General features: G+C 40.0%; 1 protein-coding gene across 1 annotated transcript; it reads left to right on the top strand.

Moving 5' to 3' along the window:
* The first annotated feature begins 14401 nt into the window (after nucleotides 1-14401).
* On the top strand, nucleotides 14402-15160 carry LOC148804199 (uncharacterized). The gene has a single exon (XM_088899985.1). It carries the CDS (start codon nucleotides 14402-14404, stop codon nucleotides 15158-15160), a length of 759 nt encoding a protein of 252 aa, XP_088756111.1.
* The last annotated feature ends 3261 nt before the right edge of the window (nucleotides 15161-18421 follow it).

Genomic DNA, 18421 nt, shown 5'->3' with positions numbered 1-18421 from the left:
ACCACGACTTCCTAGTGGTTACAACTTCCTCGCCCTATAATGCAATCTTGGGCCAACCGGTCCTACATGCCTTCAGAGTCGTGGTGTCAATCTACCATCTATTGATGAAATTTCTATCTGATTATGGAGTTGGAGTGGTGCGAGGTGATCAACTCGAGTCTTGGAAGTGCTACGTGGACGCGTTGAAAGGGAAAGGAAAGCAGGCCGTCAACGTTAACTTGGAGTCACCCCTGGAGAATGGCGACGAGAGAGCTCACCCCATAGAGGACACTGTCTTGGTGTTGGTCCTAGATACCGACCCTGCGAAGATGGTGCAGATCGGAGCCCGCCTGAAGGAACCACTATGCTCTGAATTGGTAAGTTTTTTAATTAATAATTTAGATGTTTTTGCTTGGTTGGCAACAGAAATGCTCGACATAAACTCCTCTGTCATAACTCATAGACCGAATGTTGACCCTTTAGTTAGACCAGTCCGACAAAGGAAAATGAACCTCGCCCAAGAGTGGTGGAGGATAGTGGATGATAAGGTAGTGAAGTTCCTCGCAGCCGATTTCATTAGAGAAGTCCAATACCTTAGCTACATTGCAAACCCTGTGCTTGTAAAAAAGCCAACGGCAAGTGGTGCATGTGCGTTGACTACACCAACCTACCTCAACAAAGCCTGCCCAAATGATAACTTCCCACTCCCTAAGATAAATCGCCTAGTAGATGGGACCTTAGGGTTCGAGTTGTTGATCTTCATGGATTCTTACTCCAGCTACAACCAAATACAAATGGATCCAACCGACTAGGAAAAAATAACTTTTGTATCCGAAATAGGCTTTTACTATTACGAAGTATGCCCTTTGGTTTAAAAATGCTTGGGTCTCCTACCAGTGCCTTGTAAGCAAAGTATTTTTTTATTAGATTGGAAATAAAATACAAGTTTATGTTGATGATGTGGTTGTTAAAACCTAGTTTTTGAACTCTTTAATTTTTGACCTAAACTGTGTTTTTCATATTCTGAGAAAATATAACATGAAGTTCAACCTGAACAAGTGCATCTTCGGAGTCACGTCATGGAAGTTCCTCGGGTACATAGTGAACCGATGTGGCATCGAAGCCAACCCGAATAAAATTCAGGCCATCCTAGATATGAGACCCCCTAGGTTAATTAAAGAAGTTCAAAGGCTAACTGGTCGGATAGCCGCCCTAAACCAGTTTTTGTCCAAATTGGTTTGGCAGTGCCTTCCCTTCTTTAAAGAAATAAAAAAGAACTAAGACTTTGAGTGGACCAAAGAGTACCAACTTGCTTTTTACGAGCTGAAAAGGAACTTGAGTTCACTACCCTTGCTAACTAGGCCTGAACCCAGAGACAAGGTAAAACTAGGGGTGAGCAAAAGAAACCGAAAAACCGAACTGACCGAAACTGAACCAAAAAATCGGTTAACTGAACTGGTTGGTTCAGTTTTGGTTAACCATTTAAAAAAACTGGTGGTTAATTGAACCAACTGATATATATACAGTAATATATATTTATATAATATTATATATGTGTATTATATTATACATTATATATTTTATCTTTTTTGAAAATCGAATAAACAATTTTGGCAGTCTGGAGACTATTAGTCTCTCAATCTCAAAAATAAAAAAATTTCAAGCATTTAGCCCTTTCTTCTTTTTTGTCTCGGTGGTTTTCCTTTCACCAACTTCTTCGAATCAGACTCTTAGTCTCTTACAGTTTCACTCTCTCAAACTCTCAGTTATTTCTTCCCTAATGGATTGATGGCCTTTGGTGCTCCACCCTCTGACCGAATCACCAACGGCCTCCGACAATTGAGTCACCAACGTTTGACACTCCAATCAGGTGGCCGACTATGTTTGTCTCACCTCACTCTTTGTTCCGTGTTCTCTCTCTCATACTCTTCTTCTTCTTCCCCAATGGGCCACCTACCAATGGGCGAGCCTTCGACTGACATCTGGCATCTCCTCTCAGATTCAGCCTTCACTCTCTCAGATCGGCATCTGGCATCTTCTTTCAAATATGAAATCTAATATCTCATCTCAGTCTCTCTTTCATTCGACACTCACTCGACACTCAGACTCATTGATCTCTCTCAATCTCTTTTCTCTTAGCCTCTTCTCTCTCAGTCTCAGTTACTCATCTCTCTCAATCTCTCTCTCTCTCTCATTTGATCATCTCTCTCACTCTCAATTCACAGTTCTGTCCAGTGTTCACTCTCTCCAGAACATCAAAAGGGAAGGTGTAGGATGGGGGTATGTGGCTAGGTTAGGGGAGTGGTCTCTTTGAAAGATGAATAGGAGCATCGAAGGTGAAGGGAAGGCGAAGGCCTTTAGGCGGATGGTTTAGAAAATGAGAGGGTTGTGGATACTCGAGAGTACCAGTGACAAATGCTTAGGATCCGATGAGTTCTAATGTGAGGAGGATCTCTATTTAAGGAGGAAGTCCCTAGATCCTAAAAGGTAGGAGATTAAGATATTCGCTCCATATTGGGGAAGAGAATATTTGATTTACTGTTAATTATTAGGTTCACTACTGAGGTATCACCACATGTTTCATGAGGATCATCTCAAGGATTGGCTTTCCTCATCCTTGAGATTCCTCATTTCTCATGTGTGCTACTACCTTTTTGTGTGTCATAACTAATTCTATGTGGCAACAGTGACATCACCGTTTAGCGATCAGTACTTCGTCAGTTCTACGTGGCAGCTTGCGCGTTATAGTGGGCTTTCCATGGGCTTCGATCTACTGCCTTTTCTATCCTGTTATCCAAAGTGGGCTTGCAGGTTATGAGTTCATCGCACGTTAAAGTGGCTGTGGCCTTATCACACACTTAGGTGTGTTTTGGTCTCTTGAATGGGTCTTTCTGAGGTTTATTTAGGTTTGGGCGTTAATTGAACTTGGTGAGCTGCGGCTTTGTCATAGCTTTGCTTAAAATCTTACGGGTTCATTGCAAAGGTGGCGGTGTACCGCAAGTTCTTCGTAGCATGGGGGTTGATTGTAAGCTGCTCGTCAGTGCTTCTATTGTATTACTCTTGGTGTCTAAGTGTTCTTTGATGGTTTGGTGAGTTGTACACACCTATAGAAGGTTTTTTTCCCTTTTTTTAATATTGAGGGCTTAAAAAAAACCGAAAAATTGAACCGCGGTTAACCAGTCCACCGGTTAACCGATCGACCGATTAACCAGTTGCATTGGTTCAGTTTCGATTTGGTTAAATTGAAAAACTGAACAATTCGGTTCGGTCCAGAAAATCACCCCACGGTTCAGTTAAATTAAATTGAAAAATAGAACAGTTTAGTTTGGTCCAGAAAATCACCCCACAGTTTAGTCTTAATCGATAAAGTGGATAGAGTGCAACGACTTATCTAATATGTCATCAAGGTCCTGCACGCCGTTGAAACCAGGTACCCTAACATCGTGAAGCTAGCCTTCTTTCTAGTGCTAGTAGCTTGCAAACTGCGGCCATACTTCTAGGCACACGCCATCGTTGTCCTCACCGATAGACCCTTGAGGCAAGTTTTGCAAAAGGCTGAGGTGTCAAGGAGGCAGACGAATTGGGCGATCAAGCTCAGCGAATACGACATTCCGTTTGAGTCGCAGCTTGCAATAAAGACCCAAGTTCTTATTGACTTCGTCATTGAGTGCACATTGAACACGTCAACCCCTAGGACAAGCCCACCAACACCTTAGAGGCTTCAACCAGTGTGGCACTTGTCCTGACCTAGGACGAAGAGCCTTGGATCCTCCATGTGGACGACATATCCAACCAAGGAGGAAGTAGTGTTGGACTAATTCTCTATGAACCTTGTGAGGTCAAATTGGACTACACCCTTTGATTTGCATTCCAAGCATCGAATAATAAAGTCGAGTACGAGGTGCTGATATCCGGGTTGTCACTGGCAAAGGAGTTCTGCACATCTTGTCATTTGTAGCAGTTCACAACTAATGGTGAACCAAGTGAACTGGTAGTATAAGGTCTAAGAGCCCACCATGTTGGCCTATCCGGCAAAGGTTAGAGAGCTCATGCTCAACTTGTGCTCTTGGTACATCCAACAAGTTCTGAGGTTTGAGAACACCGAGGCCGATGCACTCTCAAACCTAGCCGGTGCAACAAACACTACGAAGAGGATAGTCTACATCGAAGACCTGCCACAACCTAACATAGAAAGACTGGTAGAAGAGGTCACTCTCGTCATGGTTTTGGAATTGAGTTGGATAGGTCCGCTCGTTGACTATTTGTTCCACATGACCATACCAACAAAATGCAACGTAGCTCAGAGGGTAGAGCGGCAATCAACTCGTTATGTCATCATTGGCGGTAAGGGTGGCCATGAGCCGAGCTCTTCACGAGCTACTCGAGCTCAGCTTGAAGCTCGGTTGTCAAGCTGAGCTCAAACCCAATTTCAAGCTCATTTATTAATCAAGTCAAGCACAAGCCCAATAGACCTCGACTCATGAGGCTCGTGGGATGAGATCGAATATATATATATATATATATAATAAAAATATAGAAAATAATATATATAATAAAATTATTATAATTCTTAATTTTTAAATATCAAATAAAAATAGTTTTATAAAACACTTTTTCTCAAATCGAGCTCGAGTTGAGCCAAACTCTAGCTTACGAGTTTTTGACTTGTACTTCCTTGGCGAGCCGAGCTCGAGCCTAGTACTACCTTGGCGAGCTGAGCTTGAGCCTCATACTATTCGGCTCGGCTCGAATCCACCCCTAATTGGCGAGTAGCTGTACCACAGATTATTCACACTCTCCTATATGTGCTGTTTGTGTCCAGTAGAAGCAAACCAAGTGTTACGCAAGATCCATGATGGTCTCTGCGGAGGAAACTTAGGGGGTAGGGCACTAGTCCAGAAAGCCTTACGACAAGGCTACTACTGGCCCACAATGAAGGTGGCCGCAATGTAGTTAGTGCCAGCGGGATGCCAACATACCACACTAGTCCGCCACCGACCTATGGTACCTTATCAATCTATGGCCATTCACACAGTGAAGGATAGATATCCTTGGTCCCTTTCCACTTGCGACCGGGTAGAGGAGGTTCTTGGTGGTTGTGGTGGACTACTTTACGAAGTGGGTGGAAGTCAAGCTATTGGTATCAATCACAACTCAGAACATGCAAAATTTTTTCTAGAGGAACATTGTCTACAGATTCGAACTCCCAGGGCGTTGATATCTGACAACGAGAAGCAGTATGAAAACATCAAATTTCAGAATTGGTGTGCTGAGATGTGAATCCAGTAGAACTTCACCTGGGTGGACCACCCTAGGAAAATGGTCAAGCCGAAGTGGCGAATAGGGCAATCCTCCATGGATTGAAAGTTCAGCTTTCTTGAGCTAAGGGTTTCTGGGTGGAAGAGCTACCTAGTGTTCTCTGGGCCTAGAAAACTACCATCAAGACGATGACAAGCGAGATTCCTTTCAACCTGACATACGGAATGGTGGCTATCATCCCAACTGATATCGAGGTGCTGACCTTGTAGTTTGAGACGTATGATGAGGAGACTAATGAAGGCGAGCTATGGACTAACGTCACTAACCTCGACCTAGTGGAGGAAGTTTGTGACTTAGCCTACATTCAAACTGTGGCATACCAGCATTGAGTAGTTCAATACTATAACACCCGTGTTAAGAAACACCAATTTTGAGTTGGCAACCTAGTATTCAGGAAGGTTGTGGTACCTGAGTCTGGCATGGGAAAGCTAGGTCTGAACTAGGAAGGCCCCTATAGAGTTCTCAAGGTGATCGACGAAGGCTTGTACGAGCTTTAAACGTTGGAGGGGAGGCAGGTACCCCGTGCGCGAAATGTTGATTACCTAAGGAGATACTACCTATGAGTTTAGAAGTTTTGAGTTGTGTTCACAAGACCAAAAGTATAAACCACACTCTATGGTGACCTGGTCAAACTGTTAAACGAACCAGGGGAAGCCAAACCACTTTTAGCTCTAAGGCCCCCTATGCCAACCTCGAAAGACGTCGGCAGCTCAACAACTCGACAACTATAAGCTCTGGAAAGATTATGGCTAGCTCAAAGAAATGGAGTCGTGATAACTCAGTATTTTGATGCCTTAAGGGCATTTTTTCAAGGGTATTTTAGACCTTAGAATAGTTAATCTGTACCCTTTTCCGGTAAAATTCAATATTGTGACCTCTGTGGGTTCCTTTGCAAATTCTGGGTAAAAATTGGGAAAATTACAGAGTTTCCTACAGATTTTGGAAAGCTGGTGCGAATTCTAGCTGAGAGAGGGGGTGTTTCTGTGAAAAACTGAGCATTGGAGGGCGCCTCCTATCTACTAAACCCAAATAGGTTCCTTTCCTATGAAATAACTCTCTCTTTGAAGCCTTAGGCGCCTCCCCCTCATCTTTTTATCTCCTAGCCGCCCCCAGCTCTACAAATCCCCACCTTTCACCGAATCAAAAGGTCTGGCTTTTTAATTCTAGGTTGCGTTTGTTCCATGATAAACTAAGGTCTAGGTGAAATGTATCGTTTGTTGTGGAAAAAGTGTTTCCGCATGGTGCAGTTAAAATTGTTGATCCAAAGAATGGTAGCACATTCAAAGTCAATGGTCAAAGACTTAAACCATATGTGGAAGGAGTGTATGAGAGCGAAAAGATTGAGAATATAGGCTTAAGTGATCCAGAGAGAATGGCGTTTGGCTGAAGACATTAAACTTAGCATTGGTTGGGAGGCAACCCAATGTAGTTTTCAGTTGTTTTTGTTTTTAGGATTAGAGTTTTTGTTTCTTTTCTTGATTTGAGACCAGTTGGTAGAGCTTGAACCCCTTGGGAAAACCCTCTTCATTGTTCCCTTTGGCCCAAGTCACTTTGGAACATTCTAGTCATGCCATTAGGGACAATGGCACTTAAGTTGGGGGTGAGGAAAGATAGAGAAAAATTGAACAAAAAAATAATAATAAGAGCTAAGCCTTTAGAAATGCAGAACTAAAAATTTTACTGAGAAATTTTTATGTTTTTTCATTAAAAGAGACTCCCAAATAGAAAAAGTTGAGGAAATTGATAGAAGAATATTGAATTTTGTAGAAATTGGTAGTAAGTAATAGGAGTCAAAAGTGGTCTTATTTGAGTATTGTCGAAACCGTTTAGAAATTGGAAAATACTCCCAAGTTTACCCCTATGAAAATAAGAAGGGAAAGATTGAGAAATCAGATGAAAAATTCTTTAAATTAATAGAGATAGTGGACTACGCCGAACAGTGCTGAATTTTACACACAACAAAAAAAAAAAAGAGAGAGAGAGAATAAAAGGTCAATGGACACCCTAGACTTAGTAACCGGGTATCTTCACCTAAGTTAAGTGTTGAGATGCATGCCAAACGAGAAAGGGAATTCCAAAGACACTTACCTAACACTTAGTAACCAGGTCTCTTCACCTAAGTCAAGTGTCGAGATTCGCGTCAAACGATGGAAGGTAGCAATAAAAAGGTTTATGCATATCAAGTTTAGGGGTAAAAATCCACTGTAAAAAATGATAAGAAGAATACCCGCCTGATTTTAAAAATCAATCTCAGCTTATCGAGGTACTCTGTAAATGGAAGGCTATATAAGATTTTTAAGCCAAGTTTCTATAATGTCAAAGCAAGACGATTTTACCCCTTAAAGCCAATACTGATCTATACAAAGTTTGAAAATTCTGGAATCAGGATACTTGGCTAATTTTGTTAGGGATGATCTTGCAATGGGAATGATCTCTTTACTCGGTGTAATTTTAAGGCTGCATTGTTAAGGGAATAGCAATTGTAAGTTGGGGGGTGATAACACTTTATTTTAATGCCTTAAGGGCAACATTTTAGGGGTATTTTAGACCTTAGACTAGCTAATTTGTACCCTTTTCCAGTTAAATTCAAACTGTGACCTCTGAGTGTCCATGTGCAAATTCTGGGTAAAACTGGGAAAATTATAGTTTCCTGTAGATTTTGGGAAGATGGTGTGAACTCCAGCTGAGAGAGGGTGTGTTTCTGTGAAAACATGAGCACAGGAGGGTGCCTCCTATATGCTAAACCTAGATAGGCACCTTTCTTGTGAAATAACTCTCTCTTTGGAGCCCTAAGCGCCTCCCCCTCATCTCTTTATCTCCTAGCCGCCCCTAGCTCTGCAAATCCCCACCTTTCACTGCAACCTCTCTCTAATCTCAACCATCTATGCCTTAGCAGCCCCTCATACCCTTAGATCTCTCCCTAAGCAGCATTGATAACCTTGTATTTTGATGCCTTAAGGGCATCATTTCAGGTGTATTTTAGGCCTTAGAATAATCAAAATGTCCTTTTACCCAGCTAATTTCAATATTGTGACCTCTGAGGGTCTCTATGCAAATCTTGTGGAAAACTAGGGAAGTTTCATGGTTGAAATGCAGTTTTTGGGAAGCTGGTGTAAATGCCAGATGAGAGAGTTTTTGTGAAAAACTGAGCACAGGAGGGAGCCTCCTATCTGTTAAACCCAGAATGGTGCCCCTCCTACTGTATTAGCATACTCCCCTCTCCTTAGCAAACCCTTGGGCGCCTTTTCATCCTTACCAAACCCTAGCCGCCCCTAGCTGCTTAATCTCCACCTTCAATCTCTTTTAATCTCCACCGTTCTTTCTAGGGCACTCTCTTTTTAGCTTTCTAACCCTAGGGTGCCACCTAACTTCTAATCCTCACCATTCAACCATTAGCCACTAGATCTCAGCCCTCCATTCCATTCTCTATCTCAGCCATCCACCCTAGGGTGCCACCCACTCCTTGTAATCTCCACCTTTCAGCCCTAGGCACCTAAATCTCCACCATCCAATTATGAGTGCCCAAATCTCAGCCCTACATCATATTGGGTACCCCCTCCTTCTCTTCTCAGCCTTAGGATCACCTTAGGACAATCCTGACCCTCAATTCTAAACCCTAGGGTGCCCATATTTCTACTAAAACCCAGCTGTCGCCTCCCTCTTTCTTTCTAATCCCACTTTTATCCACCCTTCTTTATAAAAAGGACCGAAGGGCTCTTGAGAAATGGTTGGATTCTGCCCCCAAGTAAGTTGAAAGGCTGATCTTGAGAAGTTCAAGGGTAGAGGAAGAGGAGAACGCCTAGGCAAGAGGAGGGGTTCCTGCTTGTAGTTCGCCTAGCCACTACTGCCACCTCTGGATTCAGATCCCAACCAGTTTAATTTTTGTTTTCTTTTCTGTAGATTTGATATTTGGCCAGGTAAGACGGAAGGCCTAGTTCGAGGAGTTTGGGGGTCAAAGGAGAGATCCAAAGATTGCTGCCTCTGACTGAGTTGTAGACTTTTCATTTAGTTTCTTTTATTTATTTATTTTTCTGCACTTTTCACTTTTAGCATTGTTAGAATTTTATTTTAATGGATTCCAGTTTAATTAATTAAAGTTTTGTGTTTTTGCAACTTCCCATCATGTTATTTTGTCCGGATTAAAGTACGTAGTGATTTTTCCCTCGCTTCCCTGTGGATACAACCCCTTTCTCACCACTAACTACGTTTGTAGTTATTTTGAGAATCGAAAAAAGTTATAAATGTTGAAACTGGTGTTCCAAAGTGGTTAACGACACACTTCCGGAGACACCAAGTTTTTGGCGCCGTTATTGGGGAAGCAACGGAGAAAAAAATTTATTTGCTTTGTTTGGATCTGTTTCATTATTTTTTTATTTTCGTTTGATTACTTGATCTATAATCTCATTTTAATTCTTGTTTCACTTTAATTTTGCAAGACGTAATAGCGAAAGGTGGGGTACCGGAGCATTGTTGGACTACGAAAGAAAAATAGAAGAGAAGAGAAGATAATTTGGATTGTGTTTCAGGTGTAGTCGTCCCATTTTATTTTTGTTTTTATTTTTGAATTCTTTTTTTGGTAAAATAGTGATTTTCAAATTTTTAGTTATTTTTTTATATAGATCCGATTTATTTTTTTATTTTTTTTAGTATTATTTTTCTTTCATTTTATTCTTAGATCTATTTTTTTCTCTTTATTTTAATTTCTTAAGCGATTTTCTGTTTTATTAGGTTCATTTTTTTAAAAAAATTCACTTCGTTTATTTTATTTTATTTTTTTGCAGCATAATCTTCTTTTTTTATTTTCGGTTTAATCCTTAGAGTAACAATTTTTCTTGTTAGAATTTATTTTTGTAGTTGTTAATGTTTTTTTAGCATAATTAATTCTTTTATTTTCTGTTTGCTATAATTATTTGTTGCTTTATTTAATTGCCCTTTAATTAGTTAATTAATTGAATAAGTATTTGTTAATAAGAAATTATTCCAATTTTTGAATTTGAGTTTAAATTTCAAATTTGAATTTTAATTCGAATATGAATCTGAATTTGAATTTGAATTTGAATTTGATTTTCAATTTCAATTTCAAAATTTAAATTTCAAATTTCGAATTTCAAAAACTAAAAGTATAAAATAATTCAAAAAAATTAATTAATATTTTAAAATTTTTACATTTGCATTCCAACATTTAGGATTTGATATGCTAGAGCATGCATCATATAGGATTATTTAATTGTTGAAGTTATCTTGTTAGTTGTGAATGTGTTAGGTTTTCTTTTCTTTTCTTTTTTATCTTAATTGTTCCTTTTACTGAATTAGTTTTATTATATTATTTTATGATAAATTGCTGAATTGCATATTAGAAATCATTGTTCATGCATTATAATTAATTGCATTTATTTTGTTTATTGTGTTTTCTTTTTGTCAATCCATTTAAGGGCAATCCAACTTAAATAAGATAAGGTGGGGATTTCATCACCCTTCCTTGGCCAAAAAATCACCATCCTTCACGTGCGGTTCACCCTAAACCCTAATTTAAAATTTGGATAACAAGATCCTTTAGGGAGCCTCACATTTGGTTCAAAAGTGTGCTGAATCTTAAGGAAACTTGTGATTACTTTCCATAACCGGCGGTTGGTGTCTAAGGAAAGAGGTTAAACGGCTAAGCCTAAGTGGGTTTTGTGGTTACTTAATTAGGTCCTTGCGAGAGCAAGGGGAGCCTTCCACATCCCCACCTCTTACCTGGCTAACCAAAGGAAGCGGTGTAATTCCAAGTGAACCTAAGAGGATTCACATTGGTTGAACCACTAGTTTAGGAAACCTTAGGTCAGCCCGTAGGTTGTGTGTTTGAATTTCTTGCATTAAAAAAATTAAAAAATTCAAATTTGTATTTAAATTTCAAAATCTAAACTTGAACTTAAATTTCAAATTTCAAAAACAAAAAATAAAAAAAATAAAAAAAGAACAAAAATTTCAAAATTGAGTTTAAATTTTAGAATTTAAGTTTGGAAATCTAAATTGGAAATTCAAATTCAAAATTTAAATTTCAAATTTCAAAAGAAAAGAAGAAATGGGGGTTAAAACAAAATAAGATAAAATGAATTCATTGGTCAGAGTTTGTGGAATGGGAAACTACTTCCAATTTGAGCCACAGATAGATTGGAACCATGTGTCTCAACAACTGGATAGGATTAATGGGATGATCCAAAGACTTTGTCAAGTCCTTCCATTTCGTCAACAAAGTGGCCCATACCCAACCATGTCATCCAATCCAACATGTTCCTTCTGTGCAAGCCTGACCCATCATGTTAGCTAGTGCCCTACGGAGGGCCCATGTCAACCAGTCATTCCAGACCAAGTACATGTGGACAATAGATTTTTCCAACCCAATGCTAACCCGTTCTTTCGCTCTTATAACCCTGGGGGGGGGGGGGAAAATTAGCCCAACTTCACTTATAGGGCCCAAGTCCAAGAAACCCCCTACCAAATGTGCACTCTCAATGGTTTGAAACCCAGACTCACTAGGAGTACAATGATTACCCTAGGACTTAACCGGCTCAACCATGTCAATCCTACACACAGTCCCAACAACAATACCATCCATCTAACTGAGGGATGAGAGATCCATCATATGGACGCCCAAATCTTGCGGAATAAGGTGGGCGAATTTCAAAAAAATTCTCTCCCTTCAACTGGGAATCGCATTCCCTATTTAGAAAAATCATATTTTCAAGGATCAATCTTGAACCATAAATTGAACCAGATCTGAACCAAAAGGAGTGGGAGAGAGGTTTACCTGATACAGAGAAATATTATCTCTCAATGGAGGTGTTCATGCCCAAGGAAGGATCCAAAGACTGCTCCCATTGAAGATGACACAGTGCAGGATGGAGCAGAATCAATAGTGTTCTCCAAGAACCTGATCCTTCGTAAGAATAGCTAGATGGCACGTGAGCACTACTTCTAATCAATCCTTTTACAAAGGGCTGCTATCAAGATCGAATCTTGATTTCTCCTACAAAGTTGGAGATCGAACTAGAGGTTTGGCGGCGGTAGGAAGGAGGCGGCAAGAAAGTATTTCGCAGAGATTGCAGAAATCTTTCTTCTGTGATTTCAGCTCTGAAGACTAGAGAACTTGGTGGTGTGTTTTCTGTTTTTCTAAAGGCTGCCGCCCCTTCTTTTTCTTGTAACCCTAAAGGATCAACACCTATTCCAATTAGGAGTTGCTGATCCAAATCACATTTGGATCAGACATCCCTTTAGGTGATAAGGATAAACCCTTATCTTATCTGTGGATTAGATCAGTCCTCTCCTAATCCTATTAGGAGGCTCCTAGATCTAAATCTTATTTAGATCTTGGATTCTCTGAGTGGATAGGGTCAATGCCCAATCCTATTAACTGATTTAATCACAGATCTGCCCCTCATTTAAACTAATCAAATCAGCCCAGTTCGAAATGGGCTTCAGGTCCATTAAGGTTGTGTGCCCACTAAGCCTTCCAAACTGCTGCCCAGTTGGGCTTCCTTGTATGGCATGGGACCCAAACATTGATCTACACATTAGCCACATGGGTTCAGCCCAGCCTTTGTTACAAGACCTGGCCGAATACACTGCTATGGACAGTGCACCCCCTGAAACTCATCAGATGGGCTCTATGGGCCCAACACTTACCCTAAGTGGTCCCTGGGCCAAGCCACCTTGTAACACCCAGGGACTGTGGGCAGATGCAAGATTAGCCCATCAGGTATTACCCTCAATGGTCTTACACTCAACCTCTCAGCCCATAATGATCAAACACTGCCCGACAAGAGAGGACCTCTCCCTCGGCTGCAAGGAACAGTATTGCACCCTCTGCTTATATGGATCTTGAGAATTAAAACCTTTTGCAAACAATTTAGAAACCATAATATATATACTTTTATCTCATATAAAATATATTTTGCAAGACAAATCTCAACGATTGAAATCGGCTGCCGACAGTCTTGGTTTCCATCAGAGAGAGTGCATCCCCGATCATTACCTTTGTCCAACAAAGGGGCTGATTCTGTCACTATGATCACCCACTCAGATGAATTCTCAGACTATCCCAACATACCCAGGTTTTGACCCCCGCTAAGGATCTCACTGATTGGTACATCAAAGATAGCCCAATCTGACACCTAGTGTAGTATCATAATCGAGTATAGGGGTCGGATGTAACTTTCCAGTTTTGCCCATTAATCTCCAAGGTTTAGGGCAATACTGGAAATCTGGTCCAGTTCAAAGATTCAATTGATCCTACACTACATGTGCCTAGGGTCTCACCCTGGCAGCTGAGACAGGCCACCCCAACCGACTTGGTGGCACATCAGTGTCAGCCTTATCAGGATAGGTCTCCACAGACCGGCCCACTGGCTGTGAACATTCTAAACTAACACGAGTCTCATTAAGTGTCCAGTTTAAGGGTATTACACAGAAACATACCAAGGGAACATGAATCAAATATATAATTTTATTCATTTACAATAAACTCATAATGTACATCATTCTGATTGAAGCTAAGGGCATACAAAATTGTCCAACACTAACTCCATGGCCTAACAATTTCAGAGGCCACAAGTGCAAAGTCAATTCCAACAACTGTACCCTAAGAACCAATCAGTCCAACTTTATCAGGCTTACCCACAACCTCCATAGACATATACAGTTGATGACCAACTCATGCAGTTGATTCTAAATTAGCAACAGACCATCAATAGATTAGAGAGTCAAATAGGACAGATAGCCGAAGCCAAGGCGATGAGAGAAGTAGGGCAACTACCGAATCAACCGGTTGCGAATCCAAAGAATCAACCACCGGGTTTTCCTCCACAGCAAATTCAACCACCCCTTAAGAACCCTCATTTTGAAAATACCAAGGCTATTACAACCTTAAGGCGTGGGAGGATTTTAGAGGACCCGTATGAGAAAAAGAGAGTTAGTGAAGAAGAAAAGGAGCAAGAAGACCCTAAGTTGGGGGGAGGGGGAAGAAGAAGGAAAGGAAAATTTAGGAGAAAAGCCTACAGTGAACCGACCTGTGGTCCCCTTTCCAACTGCATTCACAGTCGGACCGTTGCAAAAGAAGAAAGAGATGCGCAATGAGGAAATCAAGGAATTATTCAAACAAGTCCATATTAACATCCCTCTCCTTGATGCGATCCAACATGTCCTGGCCTACGCCAAGTTTCTGAAAGAGTTGTGCACTCAAAAGAGGGAGCCACGATTGGCCCCACAAAAAGTGATGCTCTCAGTAGATGTTAGTGCGGTCCTCTTGAACCACCTTCCCCAAAAAATGAAAGACTTGGGTTCTCCTCTCATAAGTTGTGTCATCTATAAAATCACCTTCGATCGGGCCCTATTGGTTCTTGGGGCTAGTGTAAATCTGCTTCTGTCCATCATCTATGAAAGGTTCAGGATCGGTGAGTTAAAACCTACTCCGGTAATTCTGCAACTCGTTGATCGATCAGTCAAAACTCCTCGAGGTGTTATCGAGGACGTCATTGTTAGGATATATGACTATTATTTTCTAGTAGATTTTGTTGTTGTAGACATGACACCAACTAAGGAACTGAACCATAACCTGAGAATCTTAGGACATCTGTTTCTTGCAACGGCCAATGCGAACATCAACTATAAATCAGGAGAAATGGACATTTCATTTGGGGAGAAGAAATTCCAGTTAAATGTATTTAGTGCCACTAAGTATACAAACCTAGGGGAAGATGAGTTCAGGGTAGATATAGTGGACAATCTTTTAGATGTCCTGTCTACCCCTTGGTTAGCTCAATCTGAGCCCTGTATGTTTGAGGAAGAAAGCGAGTCTGAGAGTGTCGAAGAGAGAAGTACATGAATGTGTCCGGCTGAAGACGTTAAACTTAACGCTAGTTGGGAGGCAACCCAACATAGTTTTCAGTTGTCTGTAGGATTATGGTTTTTCTTTTCTTGATTTGAGACCAGTTGGCATAGCTTGAACCCTTTGGGAAAACCCTCTTGATTGTTCCCTTTGGCTCAAGTCCTTTGCAACATCCTTGTCATGCCATTAGGGACAATGGCACTTAAGTTGGGTGGTGAGGAGAGAAAGAGAGAAAAATTGAAACTAAGCCATTAGAAATGTAGAACTAAAAGTTTCAATGAAAATTTTAAAAATTCTTTCCATTAAAAGAGATTCCCAAACAGAAAAAGTTGAGGAAATTGATAGAAGAATATTGAATTTTGTAGAAATTAGTAGCAAGCGATAGTTGTCAAAATTGGTCTAATTTGAATACTGTCAAAACCATTTAGAAATTGGAAAATACTCCCAATTTGCCCCTACCAAGATAAGAAGAGAAAGATTGAGAAATTAGACAAAAAATTCTTCAAATTGTTAGAGACAGTGGACTACCCTGAACAATGTTTCAAAAAAAAAAAAAAAACAAAAGAATAAAAGGTTAATGAACACCCTAGACTTAGTAACCGGGTCTCTTCACCTAAGTCAAGTGTCAAGATTCGTGTCAAACAGAAAAGGGAATACCAATGACAATCACCTAACACCTAGTAACCGGGTCTCTTCACACAAGGCAAGTGTTGAGATTCATGTCAAACGGTGGAAGGTAGCAATAAAAATAAGTGTGCATATCAAGTTCAGGGGTAGAAATCCACTGTCAGAAATGATAAGAAGAATACCCGCCTGATTTTAAAAATCAATCTCATCTTATTAAGACAGTTTGCAAATGGAAGGGTATATAAAATTTTTAAGCCAAGTTTTTGTAATATTCAAAGCAAGACAGTTTTACCCCTTAAACCCAAAACTGATCTATACAAAGTTTGAGAATTCTGAATCAGGATACTTATCTAATTTTGTCAGGGATGATCTTGCAATGGGAATGATATCTATACTCAGTGTAATTTTAAGACTACATTGCTAAGAGACTAGCAATCATTAAGTTAGGGGGTATGATAACTCTGTATTTGATGGCTTAAGGGCATCATCTCAGGGGCATTTTAGGCTTTAGAATAATCAAAATGTCCCTTTTCCCAGTTAATTTCAATATTGTGACCCCTGAGGGTCTCTCTGCAAATCTTGTGGAAAACTGGGGAAGTTTCATGGCTGAAATGCAGTTTTGGGAAGCTGGTGTAAAGTCTAGTTGAGAGAGGGGGTGTTTTTGTGAAAAACTAAGCACATAAGGGTGCCTCCTATTCGCTAAACCAAGAATGGTGCCCCTCCTACCGTATTAGCATACTCCCCACTCCTTAGCAAACCCTAGGGTGCCTTTCCACTCATTCTTTTCATCCTTACCAAACCCTAACCGCTCCTAGCTGCTTAATCTCCACCTTCCATCTCCTCTAATATCCACCATTCATTCTAGAGCACTCTCTTTTTAGCTTTCTAACCCGAGGAGTTTGAGGGTCAAAGGAGAGATCCGGAGACTGCTACCTCTAACCAAGTTGCAGACTTTTCATTTAGTTTCTTTTATTTATTTATTTCTGTTATTTATTTATTCTTTTGCACTTTTCACTTTCAACATTGTTAGAATTTTATTTTAATGGATTCTAGTTTAATTAATTAAAGTTTTGTGTTTCTACAACTTTCCATCGTGTTATTTTGTCCAGATTAAAGTACATAGTGATTTTTCCCTCGCTTCCCTGTGGATGCAACCCCTTTCTCACCATTAACTGTCTTTGTAGTTTTTTTGAGAATCGAAAAAAGTTATAAATGTTGAAACTAGTGTTGCGAAGTGGTTAACGACACGCTTTCGGAGACACCAAGCATCCTAGCATTACACCTCACTCCTTAAACCTCAAACAATCACCTTTGGGCACCACATCACACCAACCAATCACATTTCTCCGACTCTAGGCGCCCAAATCTGCTCCCTCCATTCTGGGCGCCCAAATCTCAGCCCTACATAATATTGGGCGCCCTCTCCTTCTCTTCTCCACCTTAGGATCACCTTAGAACAATCCTAACCCATCATTCTCAACCCTAGGGCTCCCATATTTCTGCAAAAACCCAGCTGTCGCCCCTCTCTTTCTCTTTAATCCCAAACCTATCCTTCATTCTCTATAAAAAGACCCAAGGGGTCATGAGAAGGGGTTGGATTTTGCCCCCAGGTAAGATGGAAGGCTGTTCTTGAGAAGTTCAAGGGTAGAGGAAAAGGAGAACGCCCAAGCAAGAGGAGGGATTCTTGCTTGCAGTTTGCCTAGCCACTACTGCCACCTCTGGATCCGGATCCCAACCAGTTTTCCATAGTTTTAGATTTTCCATTTACGCATGTTTTTATTTTCCGTTCTTTAATATCTAGTTTTTATTTTATTTCTGCAATTTATTTTTATCAAATTTAATTTTTGTCTTCCTTCCTGCAGATCTAAAATTTGGCCAGGTAAGATGGAAGGCCCAACTCGAGGAGTTTGAGGGTCAAAGGGTTGATCTGAAGACTTCTATCTCTGATCGAGTTGTAGATTTTTTATTTAGTTTTTTTTTTTATTTTTGTTATTTATTTATTTTTGTGCAATTTTTACTTTCAACATCGTTAGAATTTTATTTTAATGGATTCTAGTTCAGTTAATTAAATTTTGTGTTTCTGTAATCTCAAATCTTGTTATTTTGTCCAGATTGAAGTACGCAACAATTTTTCCCTCGCTTCCCTGTGGATACGACCCCTTTCTCACCACTAACTACATTTTATAGTTATTTTGAGAATTGGAAAATTTATAAATATTGAAACTGGTGTTCTGAAGTGGTTTACGATATGCTTCCGGACACACCAAGTTTTTGGCACCGTTGTCGGGGAAACAACAAAGAAAAAAATTTTATTTGCTTTGTTCGGATTTATTTCATTTTTTTTTATTTTCGTTTGATTACTTGTTCTGTAATCTCATTTTAATTCTTGTTTCTCTTTGATTTTGTAGGACATAATAGCAAAAGGTGGGGTACCAGAGCATTGTCGGACTACTGAAGAAAATTGAAGAGAAGATAAATTGGGATTGCGATTCAGGTGTAGTTGTCCCAATTTAATCCTATTTTTTTTGTTTTTATTTTCTGTTTAATCTTTAGAGTAGTGAACCCCCTTCTTAATCTTCATTTCTGTAGTATTAATTTTTTTGCAAAATTAGTTCCTTTATTTTTCTGTTT

Source organism: Nelumbo nucifera, chromosome 1, assembly GCF_055504915.1.
Source record: "Nelumbo nucifera cultivar China Antique chromosome 1, China Antique-T2T, whole genome shotgun sequence".
NCBI classification, from domain to species: domain Eukaryota; kingdom Viridiplantae; phylum Streptophyta; class Magnoliopsida; order Proteales; family Nelumbonaceae; genus Nelumbo; species Nelumbo nucifera.
This window is presented reverse-complemented; position numbering and strand designations above follow the sequence as displayed.

Bases quoted from the DNA above. Each gene is read 5' to 3' on its own strand.
- LOC148804199 (XM_088899985.1), top strand. From the start codon at position 14,402: ATGCGCAATGAGGAAATCAAGGAATTATTCAAACAAGTCCATATTAAC.